The 20,379-nt window shown below is 41.0% G+C and overlaps 1 protein-coding gene across 1 annotated transcript in view; it reads left to right on the plus strand.

The window, feature by feature from the left end:
• syngap1b (synaptic Ras GTPase activating protein 1b) overlaps positions 1–10,191 on the plus strand; it is an 85,770-nt gene extending 75,579 nt beyond the window's left edge. The window contains 2 exon segments of the mRNA XM_053433515.1: positions 2,500–2,561; positions 10,071–10,191. Of these exon segments, the coding sequence (XP_053289490.1) occupies positions 2,500–2,561; positions 10,071–10,191 (183 nt within the window).
• The last annotated feature ends 10,188 nt before the right edge of the window (positions 10,192–20,379 follow it).

Raw genomic sequence — 20,379 nt, forward strand, 5'->3', positions numbered from 1 at the left:
CCTCCAATTGTCTTGCCCTGTTCCCCCCTCGACTTGTCCCCTGTGTTTGGGTTCAGCCGCCAACTGTTTGCCAACCGAGACCTTTGGAGTTCAGAGTGCGTTGCTGTTGTTGTTGTTGTTGTTGTTGTTTGCATTCCTCAGATCAAGATGTCTGACTCTATGGGCTTGTGCTCCAGGCCTGTGGTTCTGTAGTTGGTTGTTTCTGCAGAGCATGACGGGGTTAAACTTTCCCTCAACTTTTATTAAAACCAGATTCTCACTCAGGTTATTGAACAGCTGAGCTCCGACTCTTCCTCACGCTGTGTCGTGATGCTGAGTCTCTCCTCTTCCTCAGTCCTCTGATAACGACCCTTACATTATCTTATTCAAACTGCAGTAATCCCTTCATGTGTTGATAGATAGTTATAGATTTATAGAAGTTATGGAGAGTGCTCGACTCCATGAAGACGAATCAAACATTCAATGTTTTGTTCTTTCTTCATTAAGGGGATGTTCAGACTTTGGATATAGCCATCAGATATATCCATACTTACATTCCCATGATGCTTTGGGGATGTAAACAGGAAGTATAGTTGCCATAAAATACTGTAAGATGCTCAATTACAACTTGAGACTATGTTTTTTTTACTCTATATGATTTCCTAGTTGATGGAGATATCCTCGAGTCATTGCTCCATCACAATAATAACTTGAATAGTACAAGTCACATAAAATCCAATGTCTGTGTGTTCAGATTGTACTAGGTTATGATTCCTACGAGTGAAGTCTGGATGGCTAGAACCATAGGATAATTCAAACTTCAGTACATTCTGAAAATTGAATAGAAAATACAGGAATTCTCCCTTAATGACGACATGTGCTGGGTTTTCTCATGAATCCTTCACTCAGTTCATTTGACACTTTCAATGTTCTCCCCTTGCCTTCAAACAGCTAATGTCTCTGTCGAAGATATCAAACAGTCGCCCCACTTCAAATGTTCCCCCATGCGTTTGGTCATACTGGTGATTTTTCCCCAGTTAATTGCATGGCTTATCAAAGAGAGACCTCATGATAGATTTCTAGTTACGCATCAAAAGCAGCAGGGAGCGGAAAAAGATAGTGAAACGAGGGAAGAGCTGACAGGAGCCTGTGAGCATCACACGGAAAAGATATTCAGAGAAAACCCCACATTACAATGAAAATGTATATTTATTGATAATATGAAGTCATAAATATTTCACACAAAAGCTTCTCCCAAGGGAACACATGCAACTTGAGATCCAGGGCTGTAATTATTCTTATAAACAGTTAATATTTCAATCCTTTTGAATTAAAAATGTATTAACGATGCTATTATAAATTAAAGTAATTAGGCTAATTGAAGGAGGGGAGTCCAAAGTGGTTCTGTCCACTGCTTTCCCATCATCCTTTGACTGGTATTAACTGGGTATTTAATTGCATTGTAATGTCTTTAAAAGTTACTTTAATGTCGTGAACACGGCAGAAACCATGTGTAAAAAGAGTATATAAAGTAATATTATAAAATCTCTAAAACTAAGAAAACCTCAAACAATATTGAAATACTCAAAATGTGGGTTGAAACTATAGAAGCATGTTAATGCAATAGATTTTATTTATTGATTACAATGATTTCATTATAGTACATAATTATAAGAAAGCTTATTTTTAAAGACCTTAGATGTTTGTTATCAGTTTTTAAGCATTGAACTGTGATAATTTGAGTTTTATGAACTATCAAGTGTGTTTAATAAGGAAAAAGCTTCCTGAGCTTGTATTAATCACATCGATATTTCATTCTATAAGATTGAATCAAATTCTTTTATCTGTATGCACTGTTGCACCTCCTTGAATATTGGTAATTTTTGTGTGAATGTGAGGTGGAGTGTGTGTCTGGATAGAACAAATCTGTGCCTCTTTCATATTTGGAGTTATGAAGTAACAATAATGTGTTTATATTCATCTCTGCAGAGGAGATGATTGCATGCACAATCCGAGCATGTCCTTTACACAGGTCTCTTTACCTCTGGAGCAGGGGATCGTGCAGGATTCAGCTCTCCAGAGTCTTCTGGATTAATTACTCTGCTGCTTTCACATGCAGATGTTGTTTTTTGAAGTGCACGATTGAACTCATGTTTTTCTTTCATGTCTCATGAGCATGGTCTCTGTCAGCGACACACAGCATGGCCGGCTGCTTCAATGCTTTCAGGCTGTCAGGTTGTGCGATGATGTGCGGTTGCCATTATTTACATGTATGTAAATGTATGTGCGTGAGCATTTGTGCGTATATCTGTGTCCCTTTTAGTTGTGCATTGTGTTTGTGCTGTCGTTGGGTGGCTGTTGCCTTCGTCCACCCTCACCGCCCTTCCTGAATCGTGCCCACTTGCACACAAACCTTCCCTCCTTCCTTTTCCCTGTCCACTCCCTCCTCCTCTCCTCTCCTCTCCTCTCCTCTCCTCTCCTCTCCTCCTTATGTTGATGAGATACGGTGATTTCTCTTAGGGGAGGCGTCAGTCCATCCTAGTGCAGCCCCGTCTCGCGCCTGTCCCACCCCGAATAACCAGGTAATAAACCAACCGGCAAACTCTCACTCTCCATCCATAAACCTGCTGCCTCTTCTCCACTTCTGCTGTTCTCTATGTGCGTCCCTGTCCATCTGCAGCACCCTGTGAACTCACTGAAAGCCAACACACTGATACGCTCACTTTACTTTCCCATTAATCTTTCCGAAAACCCCAAAATGGCTCCGTCACAGAATGTTTGCACGGAGGTTACTTGAAAGAGTGACAGCAAAACATGTCAGTGATTTGACGCTGCACTGAGCAACTTGGCAGCAAAGTGTGAAACACCTGAAATGTGTTTGATCTGCGCTGCTCATAAATCATCTAATGCAATATCAGTAAATCGTACAGCAGCAGGAAGTGAAGGACACAACTGTAGTAAAGGGACACAACATGTCCTGCAGGTGAATAAAAGTTTGGATTGAGAGACAAAGGCAAAAACAACAGGAAGCTGTGTTGAAACTCAGACTCAGCTGGTGCTCTTATTCTGTAATCAGACTGTGAAAGGGCTAACTCTGTGATAGCTAAATTCTTAGCATAGTGGACAACAGCGTGGATCCACTGGGAGAAGTGGGAGGGAGAAAAAAAACTCCCATTAACTTTCCCGGAGACAATTACGTGACTGACAGTAAAACTTTGAGTGGGCATGAGACTCCCTCAGTTGAGTCATCAGCTGCGTTTCAAAATGTGATTCTTTGATTGACTGAGTCGATGAAAAGGGAAAATTTATATTTTTATATTCAACAATAAAAACAATGCAACTGCTAACTGGGAGTTTTATCTCTTCACAGTCGCAAAACTGGAACTGAACATGGATTTCTCGACAATTTTCAAATCTCTCAACCTATAAAATAAAATTGAATTGAGTTCATAGTGTGTAGAAGCCAAACTGCAGCTCATCAGTTTAATTGTATGGGCTGATTCTATATGGTGACTTGCTTTGTTCCCAATTTCCCAAATAGAGCATTTTCAAGTTTCTGTACTATTCTGGGCTCTATGTTGTGAAACAGCCATATCGCTCCGATCTGTCTTTAACTGGAGCGATAATATTTGAAATGGGACTTGAGGTTTTTTACCCACTTCTAACTTTATTAACTATTAATTTTCGACTAATGACTTTATATAACTCCCACCAACATTTGAGGATGTTTTTAGCTTAAATTTGAAAGCTGGTATATGACTCCCACTGTAATCCTGCTATTTTGAAGCCTGGCTAGCATCCTATGCCTGTTTATACTAATATTACATGAGAACCTCTTAGAAAATAAGACTTTTGCTAGAGAAATATCATTAATATATATTTAATTATTAGGGATGTTTTTTTTTTTTCTCTTTTACTGCCCCACTTTCTGATTGAACAGATCTAAACAGCTTTGAAAGCTTCAGCACCTCTCAACGATGTGTCAGTTATTAATGCTGCTGTGATTCCTTCTCTTCTTTATTCTGTCAGGAAGGAAGAGGTGATGACCTGCTGTGGTTTCATTGTCACTCTTACAAAAGCGTTTCTTCTTTCATCCACTGAAATATTCTGTGACAGACCTCATACAAAGGTTCATTGGAATTATTTGAGATGAATCACATTGCTTATTCACTTTATTTTGACAAATGCACGTATTACACACCTTGGCTGAATAGATACATCAGCAGCTTAGCGTCCTGTCTAAAAAATTGATATTTTAACAGTTGCAGCTCCTCACACATTACTGTCATAAACAGAAAAATAGAAAAACATGCCACCATAATTATTTTAAAGTCTTATATGTAGACGACCTTGTAATATTTAGCATTTTGTATATCACTGATATGCAGAGAAATATAAATTTACCAATTTATACCATTGATTCCTATAAGCTCCACAATTTGCTGATGTTGGCATTTGCAGATATATCAGTTCAAGGAAAGTTAGGATATATTCAATCTATAGATAAGTAGTTTTATTAAATTGTAATTTTCTGCCAGGCAACTAAGCTAGAAAATCCCAATAAAAGAGAATACACACAAATATGGTTTACGGTTCCAGTCTTGATTTGTGAGCCAGAAATAAGACTCATGGTCTTTGAATTTCTTTATATCATGTGAATTCTCTTTTATTGTAGATTTCTCTTCAAAAAACCCTTTCTTCTACACATGAGCTCACATCTCCATTCAGTCTTCCATCCCTCCCGCAGCACCCCTTCAGATAAACAATGGGAATTATGGGAAATCTCCGTATCTGACCCAGTCCTTCCCTGAAGAACACTGGATAAAGAGCACATGTTCTTATGTTCTTATGTTTTTATGTGTGTGTGTGTGTTTTCTGTGGGTCTGTGTCTCCCTGTGATATTTATCTGTTTGTGTACGTGTTTGGCACCTGGGCACATTATTTGGTTGAATGGTGGTGGCGTCTGATGATGTATAACATGCATACTACATGTTTTTTATCATTTCTTTATTCCTTTTGCCTTAGAACTCTGAGCTTTTCAAGTTAGTTGTCTTAATAGGGGTTAATTTTCTAACATAAATATAGATTAAACCAACACATACACCAGGATTTATTGGAGATTGGAGGAGATGGGTAAGAACCTGTGTGCACAGCCCTCAGTCCACATCATCGACTACATACCAAACATTTCAATACTCCGCCAAAGTGTTTTGTGTTCCTGTCCCCAGCACCACAATCTACCATTAGCATAAAAACCACTCTCACAACGAGCTGTAATTGAATGCACCGAGTTAATCAGACAGCACGGCCCGCAGAGAGTGAAGCAAGTGTGGTAAGTTAAGCAAGGATGTCAGTAAACAACTTTTTCTGCCGTGTGTTTGTTCAGCAGCCTGATTCCTGGGTTTAATAGACATGTGTACTGGTCTACACATGGATATTAAACGACACTGTTGGTCGTGTTTGAGCAGCAATGAAAACAAGTGTCGGAAGGAGTCACGTTATTACTGGCATCCTGTAACTGTCCGCGCCACAGCTGCTCCTAGCACCAGTTAGCCGCTGAGCGTGTTCCTTTTGGTTCTGATTGAGAAGAGAAAAGGATAATTCACGTCATTCCCGGGGGAAAACGTCCTTTCTTCCTTATTTTCACTTTTTTTTTCGTTGCGTGAAGTGGAAACACCTTCCACCCACAACGGACACACTCATCAGATACAGCTTATCCAGTGACACCTTTGCTTTTTTTTGATTCATTTTTCGTCTACTGGATGCAGAGCAAGCTATCTCTCCTCCTTCCTGTCTCCCCCCCACACACCCCACCACCCCCTACAGCACTTCATTCCATCCATGCTCCAGAATCTCATACTTCACACAGTGTATGGAAGCATTAAAGTGCTATTTAATGGCGCACATATCTTCCTGTTTGACATAGAACAACTAAATGACATGCACGTGCCGCCGATGTCTCGTTTTTTTGCGGAGTCTCTGTAATTATGTCTCGACACCACGCGGCAAATGTGCCAGGCGTGATAAATCAAGAGCAATTACTCTAAGAGGTTTCTACCCAGGTCTGATGGTGAAACTGTGAGTCCAGCTTTAAAAAAAATGCGTCTGTATTTTAATAATCTTGCAGCAGCTCTACATTAAGCAGCGTTATGAATAGAGTACTCATAGAGTTGTCTCCCGGCACAATAACCCCATTGTTTTCTCTTCCCACTGCTCCTGCACAGACGTCAGTGAACACGACTGGGAGTGAAGCCTTGCAAACAAATCTTTGACACGCAGCATAACAATAATGAAACTAGTGTTTGCGTTGCAATCTTTTGGTGCCAACGTACCAATGTGGGTAAGAAAATATGGCAAAAACCAAACTTTGACTAGAACACCAATCAAAAGCTCCGACCCAGGCTGTGCACCAGTGAGACAGCTGGTTGCTGCACCGTCACTGGGTTTGGGTTTGACTTTTTGGTTTGGTGAATGTGACAGAGTTTTGGTTTCATGCCCAGGCTATAAGATGCAGCCTTATCTCGCTTTTTAAATCTGGCGCTAAGCTCTATGTGGCTTTTAATTTTTATGTTTTTGTGCATGTTTTTTAGTCACAAGCCAATTGCTGCAGTGTGTGTTTTTAAGGTGCCATAAGTGTAGAGTTCTTTCCTCGCCTTTTATTCAAGATTTAACGTAGTTATCATTGGACATGATTTTGTATTCAATGCCAAAGATTTTTTCCTGACATGTCACACGACAGACACCCCTTACTTCCCCCCCCCCCCCCCGACCCGAGAGGATCAAGAGCTTTGACCTCCAGAGTTTTAATTCCTCCTTCATCCCTTCTTTCCCTGTGTCCTCTCTCCTGTGCTGCCATTTTTATCTGTGTACCTCATGCATCAACTCTGTAACTCATTGGACTCTCTCCTCTCTCTGTCTCTCCTTCTTCCTGTGTCCCTCATCACCGACGTCCCTTTACTTTCTAATTCCTCCTTGCGTTGCCTCCGCCATCGCCTTCTACATGTTCTCATCCCAATTTGTTCTTCCTGTTTTTCGATGTTGATACTCTCCACTTCAATTCAACCACCTCCTTATTTGGTATTTCTCCTCCTTGTCCCTCTCCTCCTCATCTTTTATCTCGCTCTTCTTACTTCCTCCCACACGCTCTCACACCTCCACAACATGTGATTGCTTTCCCTCTACATGTCACGTTATCTGCCTTGATTGGACGTCTCCTTTGAAACTCCTCACATCCCTCCACACCGCTCATTGAATGGCCTCTTTTCTACGACCATCTCTCCCCGCTCCTCCTCCTCCTCCTCCTCCTCTTTCCCCATCCCCTCTCTCTCTATCTCGCTAGGAGGACCAGCTTTCCTCCCTGGGTTCTGCAGACCCCGGTGTGAAAACTGAAGGTGGAGGGGGAGGAGGAGGAGGACAAAGAGGAGGAGCGGTAACCGACCATCAAGGCCTCAGAGTCTCTTCCTCAGGCATTTCCTCTGACAGCTCGCCCCACAATGGAGTCCTCCCTCAAAGCGTAGACCCTCCCTCTCTACCCGCTCCTCATCAGCAGCCTAGTCAGAATGGAGAGCTCCGAGGCAACCAAACACCCCCCCCCACGTCACAGGCATCTGGAACCCCGGCAACTTCAGGCATAGCAGAGGAAAGGGGAGTAGGTCAAACACAACACTGAGCCAAATCAGAGAGAGAGGACACTGAAGGAAAAATTTAAACGCTGTCCCCGCGTTCTCCTGTTTAGCAGAAAAAAAATCGCCGTTGATATTCTTACCACACCTGGGCGGAGAGAGAGAGAGAAGAACAGTGTGCAGAGGACGAGTAGTAACCACAATCCTACTGTACAGTGCATAACACATCGACACACAACACCAAGGGCTCTTCAACGGACACTTCTACTCTCGACGCTCACGCGGAGCCGCCGCTCGTATCAGTCTTGCAGGACAAGATGATGATACCCGATCAGACACTGGTTGAATCAGTCGCACCGAGAAACCGACGAACACACCGAGCCGATATATGAACATCTGCTCCGTGCAAATCCACACACGTGAGGAACAAGCGCTAATAGAATGTCTTGCACCCCCCCCCCCCAAAGACTTCATAGTAGCGAAGACGTGCTACAAGCGAGCTCATAGTAACTCTTGACTCCCGTGGATGTACCGTAGGTGCAGTAAATAAACCTATCCTGAACACGCCAGGCTGCAGAGGTGTGTGGGGCAGAGAGGTGGCGATGTAGTCTGGCTTCTTTAGTGCCTTTGAGTGTTTTACAACAGGGTTTTCCAATAGAGATAACGGGTGGAGATCCATGTTTTAGTTTGATCCATGGGCTGGAAACAGAGATTCAAAGACACGAGATCGTATAAAAAGGTTTGGGTGACGTTTCTGGGAACTTGTTTTATTTATTTTTCCACTCTAAGGGACTTCTTCTTGTTTTTTTTGGACTTGAGCTCGTGCGATTTTTCTCTTCTCAATCTCAGAACCAATATGTGATAAACTGGTGCTAAACAGAAACAAATGGTGCCATTTTTCCAAGTCAAATGTCTGTCTGCCATAGCACTGCCTCTTTCATGATTCACTCACTGTCTCTTCTCTCTCTCTTCTGTCTCTGACAGGATCCCCCCCCCCCCTCCAGTAGGTTGTTGTACCTGTCTCTATGTTTGTTCTTTGTGCATCCTGTTGTGTTCTGATGTCGAGAGTCGGGAGTTTCCATGTCTGTGTTTTAGCAGCATCCTCCTCCAATCTCTGGTTTTGATTTACAGATATTAAACACAGCTCCGCAGCTCACATTTAAAGGATCAGCCTCTGAACACATTGCAAAGAAGTCCTTTAACGCTATTTTCAGTTTACACACACCCAACAATCATTTTAAAACCGAAATAAGATACTTGAAAACATTTTTTTTTCAGTTAAAAAGTATTATTTGGTTTCCATATACATAAAATGAGTCTTTGTTTTGAAGTTTTGAAGTTTTTTCTAACATTTGTCAACCAAAAATAATGTTAAACGCTAATGACAGATTGTTATTTACCCCCTAATGTTTTTAGATTGGTGCATGTACCACATTGAATTACAGTAACCATTGCACGGATCATTTTGTTCATTCCTAAATGACAATTTCAACACTTTAGGTTTGCTAAGCTTGCCATTAAGTGCCTGGGATAAGTATATTCAGCATCCTATGGCCAGTAGATTTGCCAGTCATCAGCCAAATGCACCATAAAAAGCCTTGCTTAAGACTTTGAGAATATATAACACAGAGGATGCTTTAAAATTTTTGAATAATTTCTTACATTTTATTGTAGTTTCCTTTCAAAAGAAACTAAACGAGTGGTATCTATTTGTGAAAATGTTTGAAAATAGGATTAGACCATTTAATTTACAGGAGATTTTAGACGATTTTATGTTTTTTCTTTAAATTAACTCTTCAGTTTCTCGTGTGTCTAATGCTGAGTCGTTGAAATGTGTGTAATGTGTATCCATAATCCCTCATGTTGTGTATGAATATGTCTGTTGAAAGGTTTGTCTGGATGTGAACCTGTTCTTTGTCCCCGTATAGCCTCACACGCCGGTGTCGCTCTGCAACAACTCACCTTCTATAAACCAGGAAAAGTTTCAAGAGTTTCACTTCAGCTTTGTTTCAGCCTCTTTTCACCTCAGAGAGAAATAAAACGACTCCGAGATAGAAATGGCCAAAGCTAATAGTTCATAGTCAAGAGCTGATAGATTCATTTAGATTCGATTCATATTTATAGTCAGTGAACAGATTGTCTTGGATTCAGACGGCTTGTAAGGCTACTCTTCTTCATGAGCCTGATTCACGTGGGATCCAAAGCGGGCTGTAGGTTTGAACATCCAGTCTTCTCAGAGCCGATTGAGAAATTATCATTGCTGTGAAAATACCTCAGTGACTCAGGTAAACAAGCAGTTGCCTCAGAGCTGAACACACACAACTTTAGCGCAGAGACTAGTCCAGCTTCAGATCGACTGCCACCGCGCAGACACTCGGTCAATAGCTATGCTTCAATAGCACCTGATCAAGCTCCCTCCTCCGTTTCTTCTCTCTCTCTCTGTTTCCCTTTCTCTTCTCCCCCCCCTAGCCACTCTCAAAGCTTCATGGTGGAGGACAATGTGGAACCTAATTGGCTGATGCGCCATCGGCAGTCCACAGGGTGGCATGGCCAAGTGTCCAGAGCCCTCTCTCGTGACGCGATTGGCTGACAAAGGGAGAACTTGGGGCATTGGTCCCAGTCTCTTTGCTCAAAGGATGGTGCAGAGCCCCAGCGGACCATGTAAGGAAATGCTGGGGTCCTTCTTTTTTTTTTTTCCCACTTCACCTGGGCCCTCTCTCTCTGATTGATTTTTTTTTTTAAAGTGTGTCTGAGCCTTGTGATTGGATCTACGTTTTACTTTTAAAAGGCAGGCCGGACATGTATTTGGCTTTCGGCGGCCTGCCGAGCATGCAAAGAACAGCTATGCAGTCCGATCAGTCGGCAGAGCGGAGGAACACAAAGACCAAGGAGGGCTCGATGCTCAAAATGAGAGAGAGGGGAGATGTTTTGTGGGGTAAGATGTATTTCAACGGTGCTTGACTTCTCTTGAAATTTCAGTCAAAGCTGATATACTTTCAGTGCATTTATTTCCACCTCTCTCTCTCTCTCTTTCTCTCTTTCTCTCTTTCTCTCTCTCTCTATCTCTTTCGTAGTCTTTTCAAATTACCCTTTGATTCCTCTCCATCTGCTCACTCTTTATCTATCTAGGATTCTCAAAGCATTATTTAACCACTTCCTTCTTACTCCTTTTTGAAACACACTTGACTTGTGTCTTTACTCCATAGTTTATAGCTCTTCCGTTTGAATCTCTTTCAGACTTTGACTTTTAAAGGAACCTAAATATGCACAGCCTAATACAACACGTGAAACTGCTTCAGAAACAAAGCTCTGGCTTCCAGCGGAGAAACCGGACAGAATGTTATTATTTATATTTCTATGATACTGCTTATTCTTACGATAGTGTACTAGAACAACGTCCTCATTCAGAAACCTTCAGGAGCAGATATTTATTTCTTGATATAGATAGACGCCTCTATCTAACGGAAGCTCATGAATAATCCATTTTGTATGAACCGAGTTTTCTTACCGAGACAATCTTGTGGAGAATTGAACCGTTGCCCTGATGGACTGCGACAAAAAGGGACAAACTTGTGTTTCGCCTACTCCCCTCAGCACAGTTGGCACGCTGCTGTGACCTGTGCCCTCCTTCCTTCCTATTGGGTGTTATCATTCAAAACAAAAACAAAATGCGGACGCAATTCCCGCCTCCTCCTCCTCCCCCCCCCCCAAACAGAATCGCCATGGAGCTCTCCATTTTACGGACGATGGGAAAGCGGGTGGACGTGGTACGTTCTCACAGGTATTTTGTGCTCCACTTCGCCCCCCTGCCCGTCGAGGCATCGAACGAGCGGCGGATGAACTCTTGGTTTCAGTGCGGCCACACTTTCTACAGACGCACTCCACTGACACCAAGCAGAGTTGAAATCCCTGCCATTCCCATTTATGACTGACGCGAGGACACAGAGAGAGAGATATGTTAGAGGTCCTTTCTGAAACGAGTGAATGTGTCTGTATATAAGTGTGTGTACTGGCTAAATCTTTGTGTATATACCGGATAAATGTGTATATATGGTATGTCCATGTACATATACAGTTTGTTTGTATATGCAGAGTGTACAGTTATTTTTTCCTCTAATGTTTCTCTCTCTTTCTATGAATAGGTCTTCTACAAGTTACCAATACTGAGGCATGGAAAGGTTTTTAAATGTCCTGACAGCTATCAGAGGCACTTTGTGTGCAGACGTAGAGTATCAGCCGGGTCTGTCACTTACAGCTGCGTTCTCGAAGCTCTCACACAAGAAGTAACTCACATTAATCTTAAGCTTGCACTCATTTTCTGATCGACTAAACAGCTTTTCTAAGTAGATTTTGGGTGACCAAGCAATGTTTGTACATACATAGACTTAAGACAATTTTTTTGTTTTCTTTTCTTTTCTTTCCGGAAACCTCCATCTGCATTTCTTTTGGGAAAAAAATAACCTGTTCTTTTTTGAGTTCATGCGTATCTGACTTTCACTTTAGGTTCCTATGGTATATGTTTTCAGCGGTTGTCATTCAGAGTTATATATTTATTCCGACAACCCTTATATATTTCTTGAAATTTTGTTCCCCAAATTCTGCCTCTCATGGAGCCTTCTGGCCTTTTGCTGAGAAGCGGCTGGACTGGCAAGCTCCTCCGTGAAAGTATTCTGTCATTACTTAACATCGCTTGTTTTTGTATAGGTCCTTACTAAATCAGTGTGCCTCCCCCCCCTTATACTCTTACTACCCGTAGATCCATAACTGCACTGGTCACTCATCTTCATACCCCCTTGACAAGCCATAGCCCCCCCCCCCCCCCCCCCCACCCTCCCCGAGAAACTCCTCTATTGTTTTTTTGACAGGACAGACATTTGGGGATTTTGTGTATATTAATGGAAGAGTGGTGTTGAAGAGTGTATTGCAGTTCTATATGGATTTGTTATGAATGTGGATATTCTGATCATTGAATTATTATTGTAATAATGATAATAATTATTGCCACTTTGATTTTGTTGATTGATTCTTTTGATGCGGGTTGATGAAGATGCCATTGTTCCTTTTCTTTCTTTCTTTTTTTTTTTTTTTCTTCCTGGGGGGAGGGGGATACACCGGAAATTTATATTTTTCGGGTGGGTGAATCTGGAGATAGAGAAACGTAAATAAATTATTAAATAAACAAATAATTAAATTCTTAACTTGGAAGTGTGTCTGTTTTGTTCCTGCACAAACCTCGGACAGCTCTCATCCATCCATGTCAGATAAAGGGTTAGTGTGGTTATAGTCTATTTTTTATTATTATTAAATCCCATGAAAACACCGTAACAACATTGAACTTAGCTCATTTGACTTATTGTTGTCCAAAAACTATTAAAAACATTATAAATGTGCTGAAATGTTTCTTCGTTTGAATGCATTTGCTGTAGTTTACCTAGATTAAATCCTACATAACCCTGTCCTATGCCCCAAATATGTATAAATCCATATCTAAGATTAATCCACCTGAAATATACAAAGTAAGTGAGAAACATGGCTGACCTTACTAGGGGTAATATTTGGTCTTTTCCTCTTAAGAATATTTACATCATCATGAATTCATTAATTTGTCAATCATAAATTTCATAAATCAATTTTCTAGCCTAAAGTGGGATAAAAAAAAAAACCACAGTGACATTTTAAGCAGCTGCTTTTCTCTGATAAACAGAATAAAATATCCCAAAGTATTAGTTTTGACATCAAAGTCAGACGATTAATTAACTAACCGATTAATTTACAAATTGTTTTGGAATCACACAACTTATAGGCTCAAAGTATGCATCATGAATTGTACAATAAACTAAATCATCTTTAAGTTAAAAACTATGAACCTTATCGCTGAATTCAAAGTGAAAACAAATGACGTATCCTACATGAGTGTTGATCTTCCAGTGTTTCATTCATTTCCTAAACCTACTCACCCATTCACTCACATCACAGGTACGTATGCATCACATTGTTTGCTCATCTTGGCCGTCCACATTTCCTCTGCATGTCAGGTCTGTGGCTCTTCTCCTGAGCAGATCATCTCCTCCCTCTCTCCCCTGCTGAGCTGCCGACTGGGAGGAAGGCAGGCAGGATACCGCAGGGAGCTGGGGGATTGAACAGAATAGAGCAAGCTTGTAATTATCCTCTTCCTCCTACACTTAATCGCTCGCAGTTCCTCAGTGGGTTGGCAACTTCTGCGTTTGGACGGAGCATTACAAATAAAAAAAGAGCTCAGTGGAGGAGCAATGGGGTAATTTGTGCTGCGTAAGAGGAACACACTGAGCTGCGGGTTCCACCTCAATCCACCACCAAGCATCACACACACATACACACACACACATAATTGGTTACACTTCATGTCACAATCAAATTAACAATGATGTTTTCAGTTGCCATGTCAAATGATGGACAACGTGCTAAAAATAATCATAGGATTACACGTGACATGACAATCACCAGTTTCCAAAGTCCGGAGATAAAAATACTTTCAATTATGGAAGCGAGAGTCACTCAAAACCCTTTTTCTCTCTCTATGATTCAGACATGGCGTTTGTGCTGGAATTAAATAATCTATGATCTTTGTAGACCTCTATTGGCAAACAAGAGGAATTACATCAACAGAGTTTATGGTGAACATGCACAGAGACCTGCAATTCTTCTTGGTAAATATCATTCTGTCACAATCAATCATCAACCATCTGTCTTTATTTACTCATCTACGGAACAAACTACAGTTTTACTATCTTTTCAGTGTATAGATAGTATCAAAGTAAAAGCACTAGTTTTGCAAATTGGCTTATTAAGTATTTGCCTTCATCTGAGCACATCTCTCACACCCCTGGTTAAAGCCAAATTATGTAAAGATATTGTATTTTACTTATTATGTTTTATTATATATTTTATTGTTTAAGTAAATATTTCCATTTAAATGTAATATTGTGACAACTTTTCATATAATAATCAGCGTCTTTTAATCCCCAGTTTATGCTACTTCATTTTATCTTGTTTTTTATTATATTAAGCGACTTCCATTTCCCATCTTACATTCATTTGTTTTGGTCTTTTTATCATCATGAAGTGACTTTTATTAGGGCCCGAGCACCTCCGGTGAGAGGCCTCGGGCCCTATTGAAATTGAAAGGATTATTCTGAGCATTTTTCAACGTGCTCAAAAAGTTGTAAAACTTTGCAGTAAATTAGAAAGTGGTGAAAATTCACGTATTCTGGAGAAATGGAAATGGGCGTGGCAAAATGGCTCAACAGCGCCACCTACGGAAAAGCCCCTCATTTAGCATTCACTGATCCTCACGAAAATGAGGATAGTTGTGTATCATGACCAGATGCACAAAAAAACCTCAAGGACCATTGTGAAATACGCAACAGGAAGCCCGCCATTTTGGATTTAGTGGCCATTTTGGTCATATTCCATCTTTTTACTTTGATGTACTTGTCGTAGAGCTTTCATCAGATCAACTTAAAATGTAGACGAGTGTCATCACAACAAAATGGAGATCCAAAGTTATTGAAAGATCGATTTTTTTGTCATACCGTGTGACCGTGGCGTGACGTCAAAGTTTGATGAAAAGCCATCAAAACACGAGCTTTTGTATCTCAGACATATTTGGTCCAATCGGCTCCAAACTACACATGTAAGACAAGTGTCGCGACTTGAAGACATCTAAACAGAAATCGTGACTTAAAATCCCAGCGCCCCCTTCTGCAAAAACTAAAACCTGAGAGCCCGTCCTATGTGGACTTGTGGTGCAGATGCTAATGTTGATAGTTGGGAGTAAAAAATCCAATATACCCATATATTGGCAAATATATATATATGAACATTAAAATAATTCAGACATAGCTCAACATAATTAAGACTTTGTATGTAATAGTTTTGCATATTTAAGACTTTTCCAACCAGCAGTAATTGTGGATTCACAGTTTTATTTCATTGTCTTAAACAATGTGAGTCAAAAGATTTATTTTACATTTTCACTGATTTCACAGAAAGTAATTCATGGATCTTGATGAGAATAATAATACATTTAGGGGAGTGTTGAAATCCACGATTATTAATCTAGATTTTTGCATTTTGTGATGAAATATGACGGAAACATGTAAAAATAAAGAAATCAAGGAATAAATGGAATGTTCCGGAAGAAGAGAATTGGCGGCCATTTATGCATGTGCTCCCCCACTCTCTCTGTTTCCCTTTCACAATAAAGCCTATGTCCTATAAATAAAAACAACATAAAGGTTATAACGACCCAAAATACATGCAAAGGAAAAGGAGTCTTTAATGTTAAAGATTAAAGACACATTCAATGTTCTATATATCGAAGGCTCATGTTCCTTTATCTTAAAGGTTCCATTGATAGGTCCTTTATAGCAAAATAAGATGAAGGGAATAAACTTTAACTTACTCAGAAATCTCTCCATAATAATTCTAACTTTCTATTTAAAACTAATAGAATAAACTAGTGATGGAAGGTTTTTTTCAACAAAACGTGGGGACTATTCAAGGCCCTGCAACGATTCTGCAAAACTCTATTTGTATGTCCCAACAAATAAGGTACCTCATAGACCTGCTGGCCAAGAAGAACACAGAGATCCAGGAGGAGAAGACTCAAAAGAACCTTCTCCAAGAAGAGCTGGATAAGCTAAAATCTTCTCATCAGGAGGTCTACCAAAGTCATGCAACCGACCAGGAGGAGTTCAACCGTGAGCTCCAGGAGGAGAAGAAGATGAAGAACTCTCTCCAAGAAGAGCTTGAGAATCTCAAAGCTTCTTGTCAAGAGGTCTGCCAAATTCATGCAGCCAATCAGGAGAAGTTCGACACCGAGCTCCAGGAGGAGAAGAGGATGAAGAACAATCTCGAAGAGGAGGTGGAAAAGCTCAAAGCGTCTTATCACAAGGTCTGCCAAAGTCATACAATCACCCAGGAGAAGTTAGACACCGAGCTCCAGGACGAGAAGAAGAAGAAGAGCGATCTCCAAGAAGAGCTGGAGAAGCTCCAAGCTTCTCATCACGAGGTCTGGCAAAGTTTTGCAAACAACCAGGAGACATTAAACACTGAGCTCCAGGAGGAGAAAAAGAAGAAGAACGATCTCCAAGAAGAGATGGAGAAGCTCAAAGCTTCTTATCACGAGGTCTGGCAAAGTCATGCAACCAACCAGGAGAAGTTGAAAACCGAGCTCCAGGAGGAGAAAAAGAAGAAGAACGATCTCCAAGAAGAGATGGAGAAGCTCAAAACTTCTCACCACGAGGTCTGGCAAAGTCATGCGACCAATCAGGAGAAGTTCGACACCGAGCTCCAGGAGGAGAAGAGGATGAAGAACGATCTCGAAGAGGAGGTGGAAAAGCTCAAAGCTTCTTATCACGAGGTCTGGCAAAGTCATGCAACCAACCAGGAGAAGTTGAAAACCGAGCTCCAGGAGGAGAAGAAGAAGAAGAACGATCTCCAAGAAGAGATGGAGAAGCTCAAAGCTTCTTATCACGAGGTCTGGCAAAGTCATGCAACAAACCAGGAGAAGTTGAAAACCGAGCTCCAGGAGGAGAAAAAGAAGAAGAACGATCTCCAAGAAGAGATGCAGAAGCTCAAAGCTTCTTATCACGAGGTCTGGCAAAGTCATGCAACAAACCAGGAGAAGTTGAAAACCGAGCTCCAGGAGGAGAAAAAGAAGAAGAACGATCTCCAAGAAGAGATGGAGAAGCTCAAAACTTCTTATCACGAGGTCTGGCAAAGTCATGCAACCAACCAGGAGAAGTTGAAAACCGAGCTCCAGGAGGAGAAAAAGAAGAAGAACGATCTCCAAGAAGAGATGGAGAAGCTCAAAACTTCTCATCACAAAGTCTGCCAAAGTCATACAATCACCAAGGAGAAGTTAGACACCGAGCTCCAGGACGAGAAGAACAAGAAGAAGAATCTCCAAGAACAGCTGGAGAAGCTCAAAGCTTCTTATCACAAGGTCTGGCAAAGTCATGAAACCAACCAGGAGAAGTTGAAAACCGAGCTGCAGGAGGAGAAGGAGAAGAAGAATGTTCTCCTAAAAAATCTGGAGAAGTTCAGGGCTACTTCTGATGAGGTCTTCCAAAGATATAAACCTTATGCTTCCACAACTGAGCTCACACTCAAGGAGACAGGGCTGCCTGAGAAACCTAAGAAGGCTTCATTGTGTAAGAGAGTCCGTCACCTTTTGGGGTTGTGCAGGAAGCAGAAGAGGTCAGCGGCGCCAACATCCCCCAGCAGCTGAGCTGACTTTACCTTCTTCACCTGCTGTGAGGACTGTCAAGGTTAATGGAGGGATTTACAATTTCATTTCAAAACATCCTAAAAAAAATATAATGTCCTCACAATGAAAGTATTTCACCAAATAAAACAATAAAAAACAAAATGTCTTGCACAAGTTGATGTACTTAAGATAAGGTAAGATAAGATGAACCTTAATTTATTCTCCATGGAGGAAATTCACAAATGACTCAGCAGCACAAGAAAGTGTATCAGATAGATCCTCCTGCAGAACCGGAGAACGGTTCCTCATGTACACATGCAAGAGTCATGGAACCACAGTTTAGGCCGGTGCATGCACCACCAGTTTGGTTCTCGTGGTTTTCCAGGTATGCTTATGTCAGACTCTATATATATCACATTTATTCTCTTCTATAAAATGTTTGTGGATACAGATTTTTTTATCAATTTAAATATTTATTAAGTGTACACAGCCATATCCCTACATACAATACATTAATCAGCTGTATGCCTGCACACATGCAAATACAAATATACAGACACTGGTATCGATAGCGTTTTTTCTAATTCATACAGATTTGGGGTTTTTCAAGGAAATATAAACTTGAAGAATTTTTGTTGACCTTTGTTTAGGCACAGCCATGACAATCTGAGTGGAGATATAGAGTGCTCCTTAAACTGTTCACAATGCCACCAGTATATTTATTTGTCTGTTATAGAGTGCTGGAATTAATATTCTGCTTCTGATGATGTTAGAATGAAAACTAGATGTTCAGTTTACTTCTCTTAGTGGGTTTGAAACTTGTGCATGCTTAGGTCTTACATTGCAGGTCGATGTTAATAAAGAAAGTAGCAGCTCAAGAGAAAAATATAGTATGACAAAAAATATGTGTAAATATAGAAATGTATTCAAAGTAGGGATAATTACATATATACACAAGGCTATTTAAAAAAAAAAAAAAAAAAAATAGAGCTGGGATCAGAGTTTTTCCACTCTATGGGCCCGAGGTGCGGTGGGCCGATCCTCTTAAAGGTGACATTAAGGACACCGGTCCAAAGTCGTCTGCAGCACTGGGACGATGCAGGATATCTTCCAGATCTTGGGCAGTCTCAGCGAAAGGTTGTATAGATGTAGAAACACACCTGACCGCTGCTCCACACACCTTGAAGACCTTGGGGTCCATGTTGTCCGGACCTCTAGGCTTTTTCATCCTGGTTTTTGTGAGCTGTCATCTCACCTGGCTGGTCTTGAGTTTTTGGGGTTAGTTTGGGGCGTGGTGGGGAGACAGACTGGGGGAGGTGACAGTAACTACAAATAAAAAAACTACAGATATTGTTTGTACATCTTGTTGTTGAGTCATACCCCATGACGACTAAAGGGAGACGGGACTTTTATCTCCATCTTATCTCTATCCTCATATTTTCTCTCCATCCTTGCTGCTTTTGATCCTTGTCTCCTAACTTCCCCGATAGCAGATTCCACGCAAAAAGGGCCGGCACGGAAATCAAGACGAGCACTTTCTACACCAATTCTCACCGAGATTAGAGCAGAGGACGATAAACGGAAATATTATGATTAGGGCCCGAGCGCAGAATGGTGGGAGGCCCTATTGAAATTTAAAGATTTAGACATGCTCAAAAAGTAATAAAACTTTTCAGGAAATTCAAGGTCTATGGATAGTTTAGTATTCATGAGTAATTTAAATTGGGCGTGGCAAAATGGCTCAGCAGCGCCTCCTGGAACCAGCCCCTAGGTTTCCCTATGACCGATCTTCACCAAAATCGGAACACAGGTGTATCGCGACCAGTCATAAAAAAAAGTCTCAAGGGACATTATGAAAAACACCACAGGAAGCCGGCCATTTTTCATATAGTGGCCATTTTGACCATATTCACCATTTTTACTTTAACATACTTGTCCCAGGGCTTTCATCTGATCAACTTCAAATTGAGATGAGTGTTATCACAACAAGGTGGAGATAAAAACTGATTTAAAGATCCTTTGTCGTCGCTCCGTGGTGTTGAGTCAAAGTTTGATTACACGCCATCAAAACGTGAGGCTCTGTATCTTAGACCTAGATGGTCCAATCAAGTCCAAACTAGACATGTAACACAAGAGTTGACTTGATGACATTTACACAGAAATTATGACTTGAAAACAAAGCGCCCCCTGATGGCTACAGGAAGTGACATGTTTTATATTTTGATGAACTGCTCCTGGCTGCTTTACAATATACAGCTCAAAAGAGCTCAGTCAAATCATTGGATCAAGGTCAGAATTGTAACATTTCCTCAAATCGTGTTAACATTGATGTGCGGCGAATGATAGTCCTTTGCCAAAGGACATGATGTTTTCATTACTTCACTCTGCATTGTCCTTTCACTACCAAACTCTGTCTCTTGATCAGAGTCCAAGCCTGAACAGCTCTTTGTGTCAATATTCCCTCATTAGTCATAGCGCCACCTACTGATTCGCCATGAAACAGGAAGTACTTTGTTAATCCACTCT

Source organism: Pleuronectes platessa, chromosome 10 (assembly GCF_947347685.1).
Source record: "Pleuronectes platessa chromosome 10, fPlePla1.1, whole genome shotgun sequence".
NCBI lineage: Eukaryota > Metazoa > Chordata > Actinopteri > Pleuronectiformes > Pleuronectidae > Pleuronectes > Pleuronectes platessa.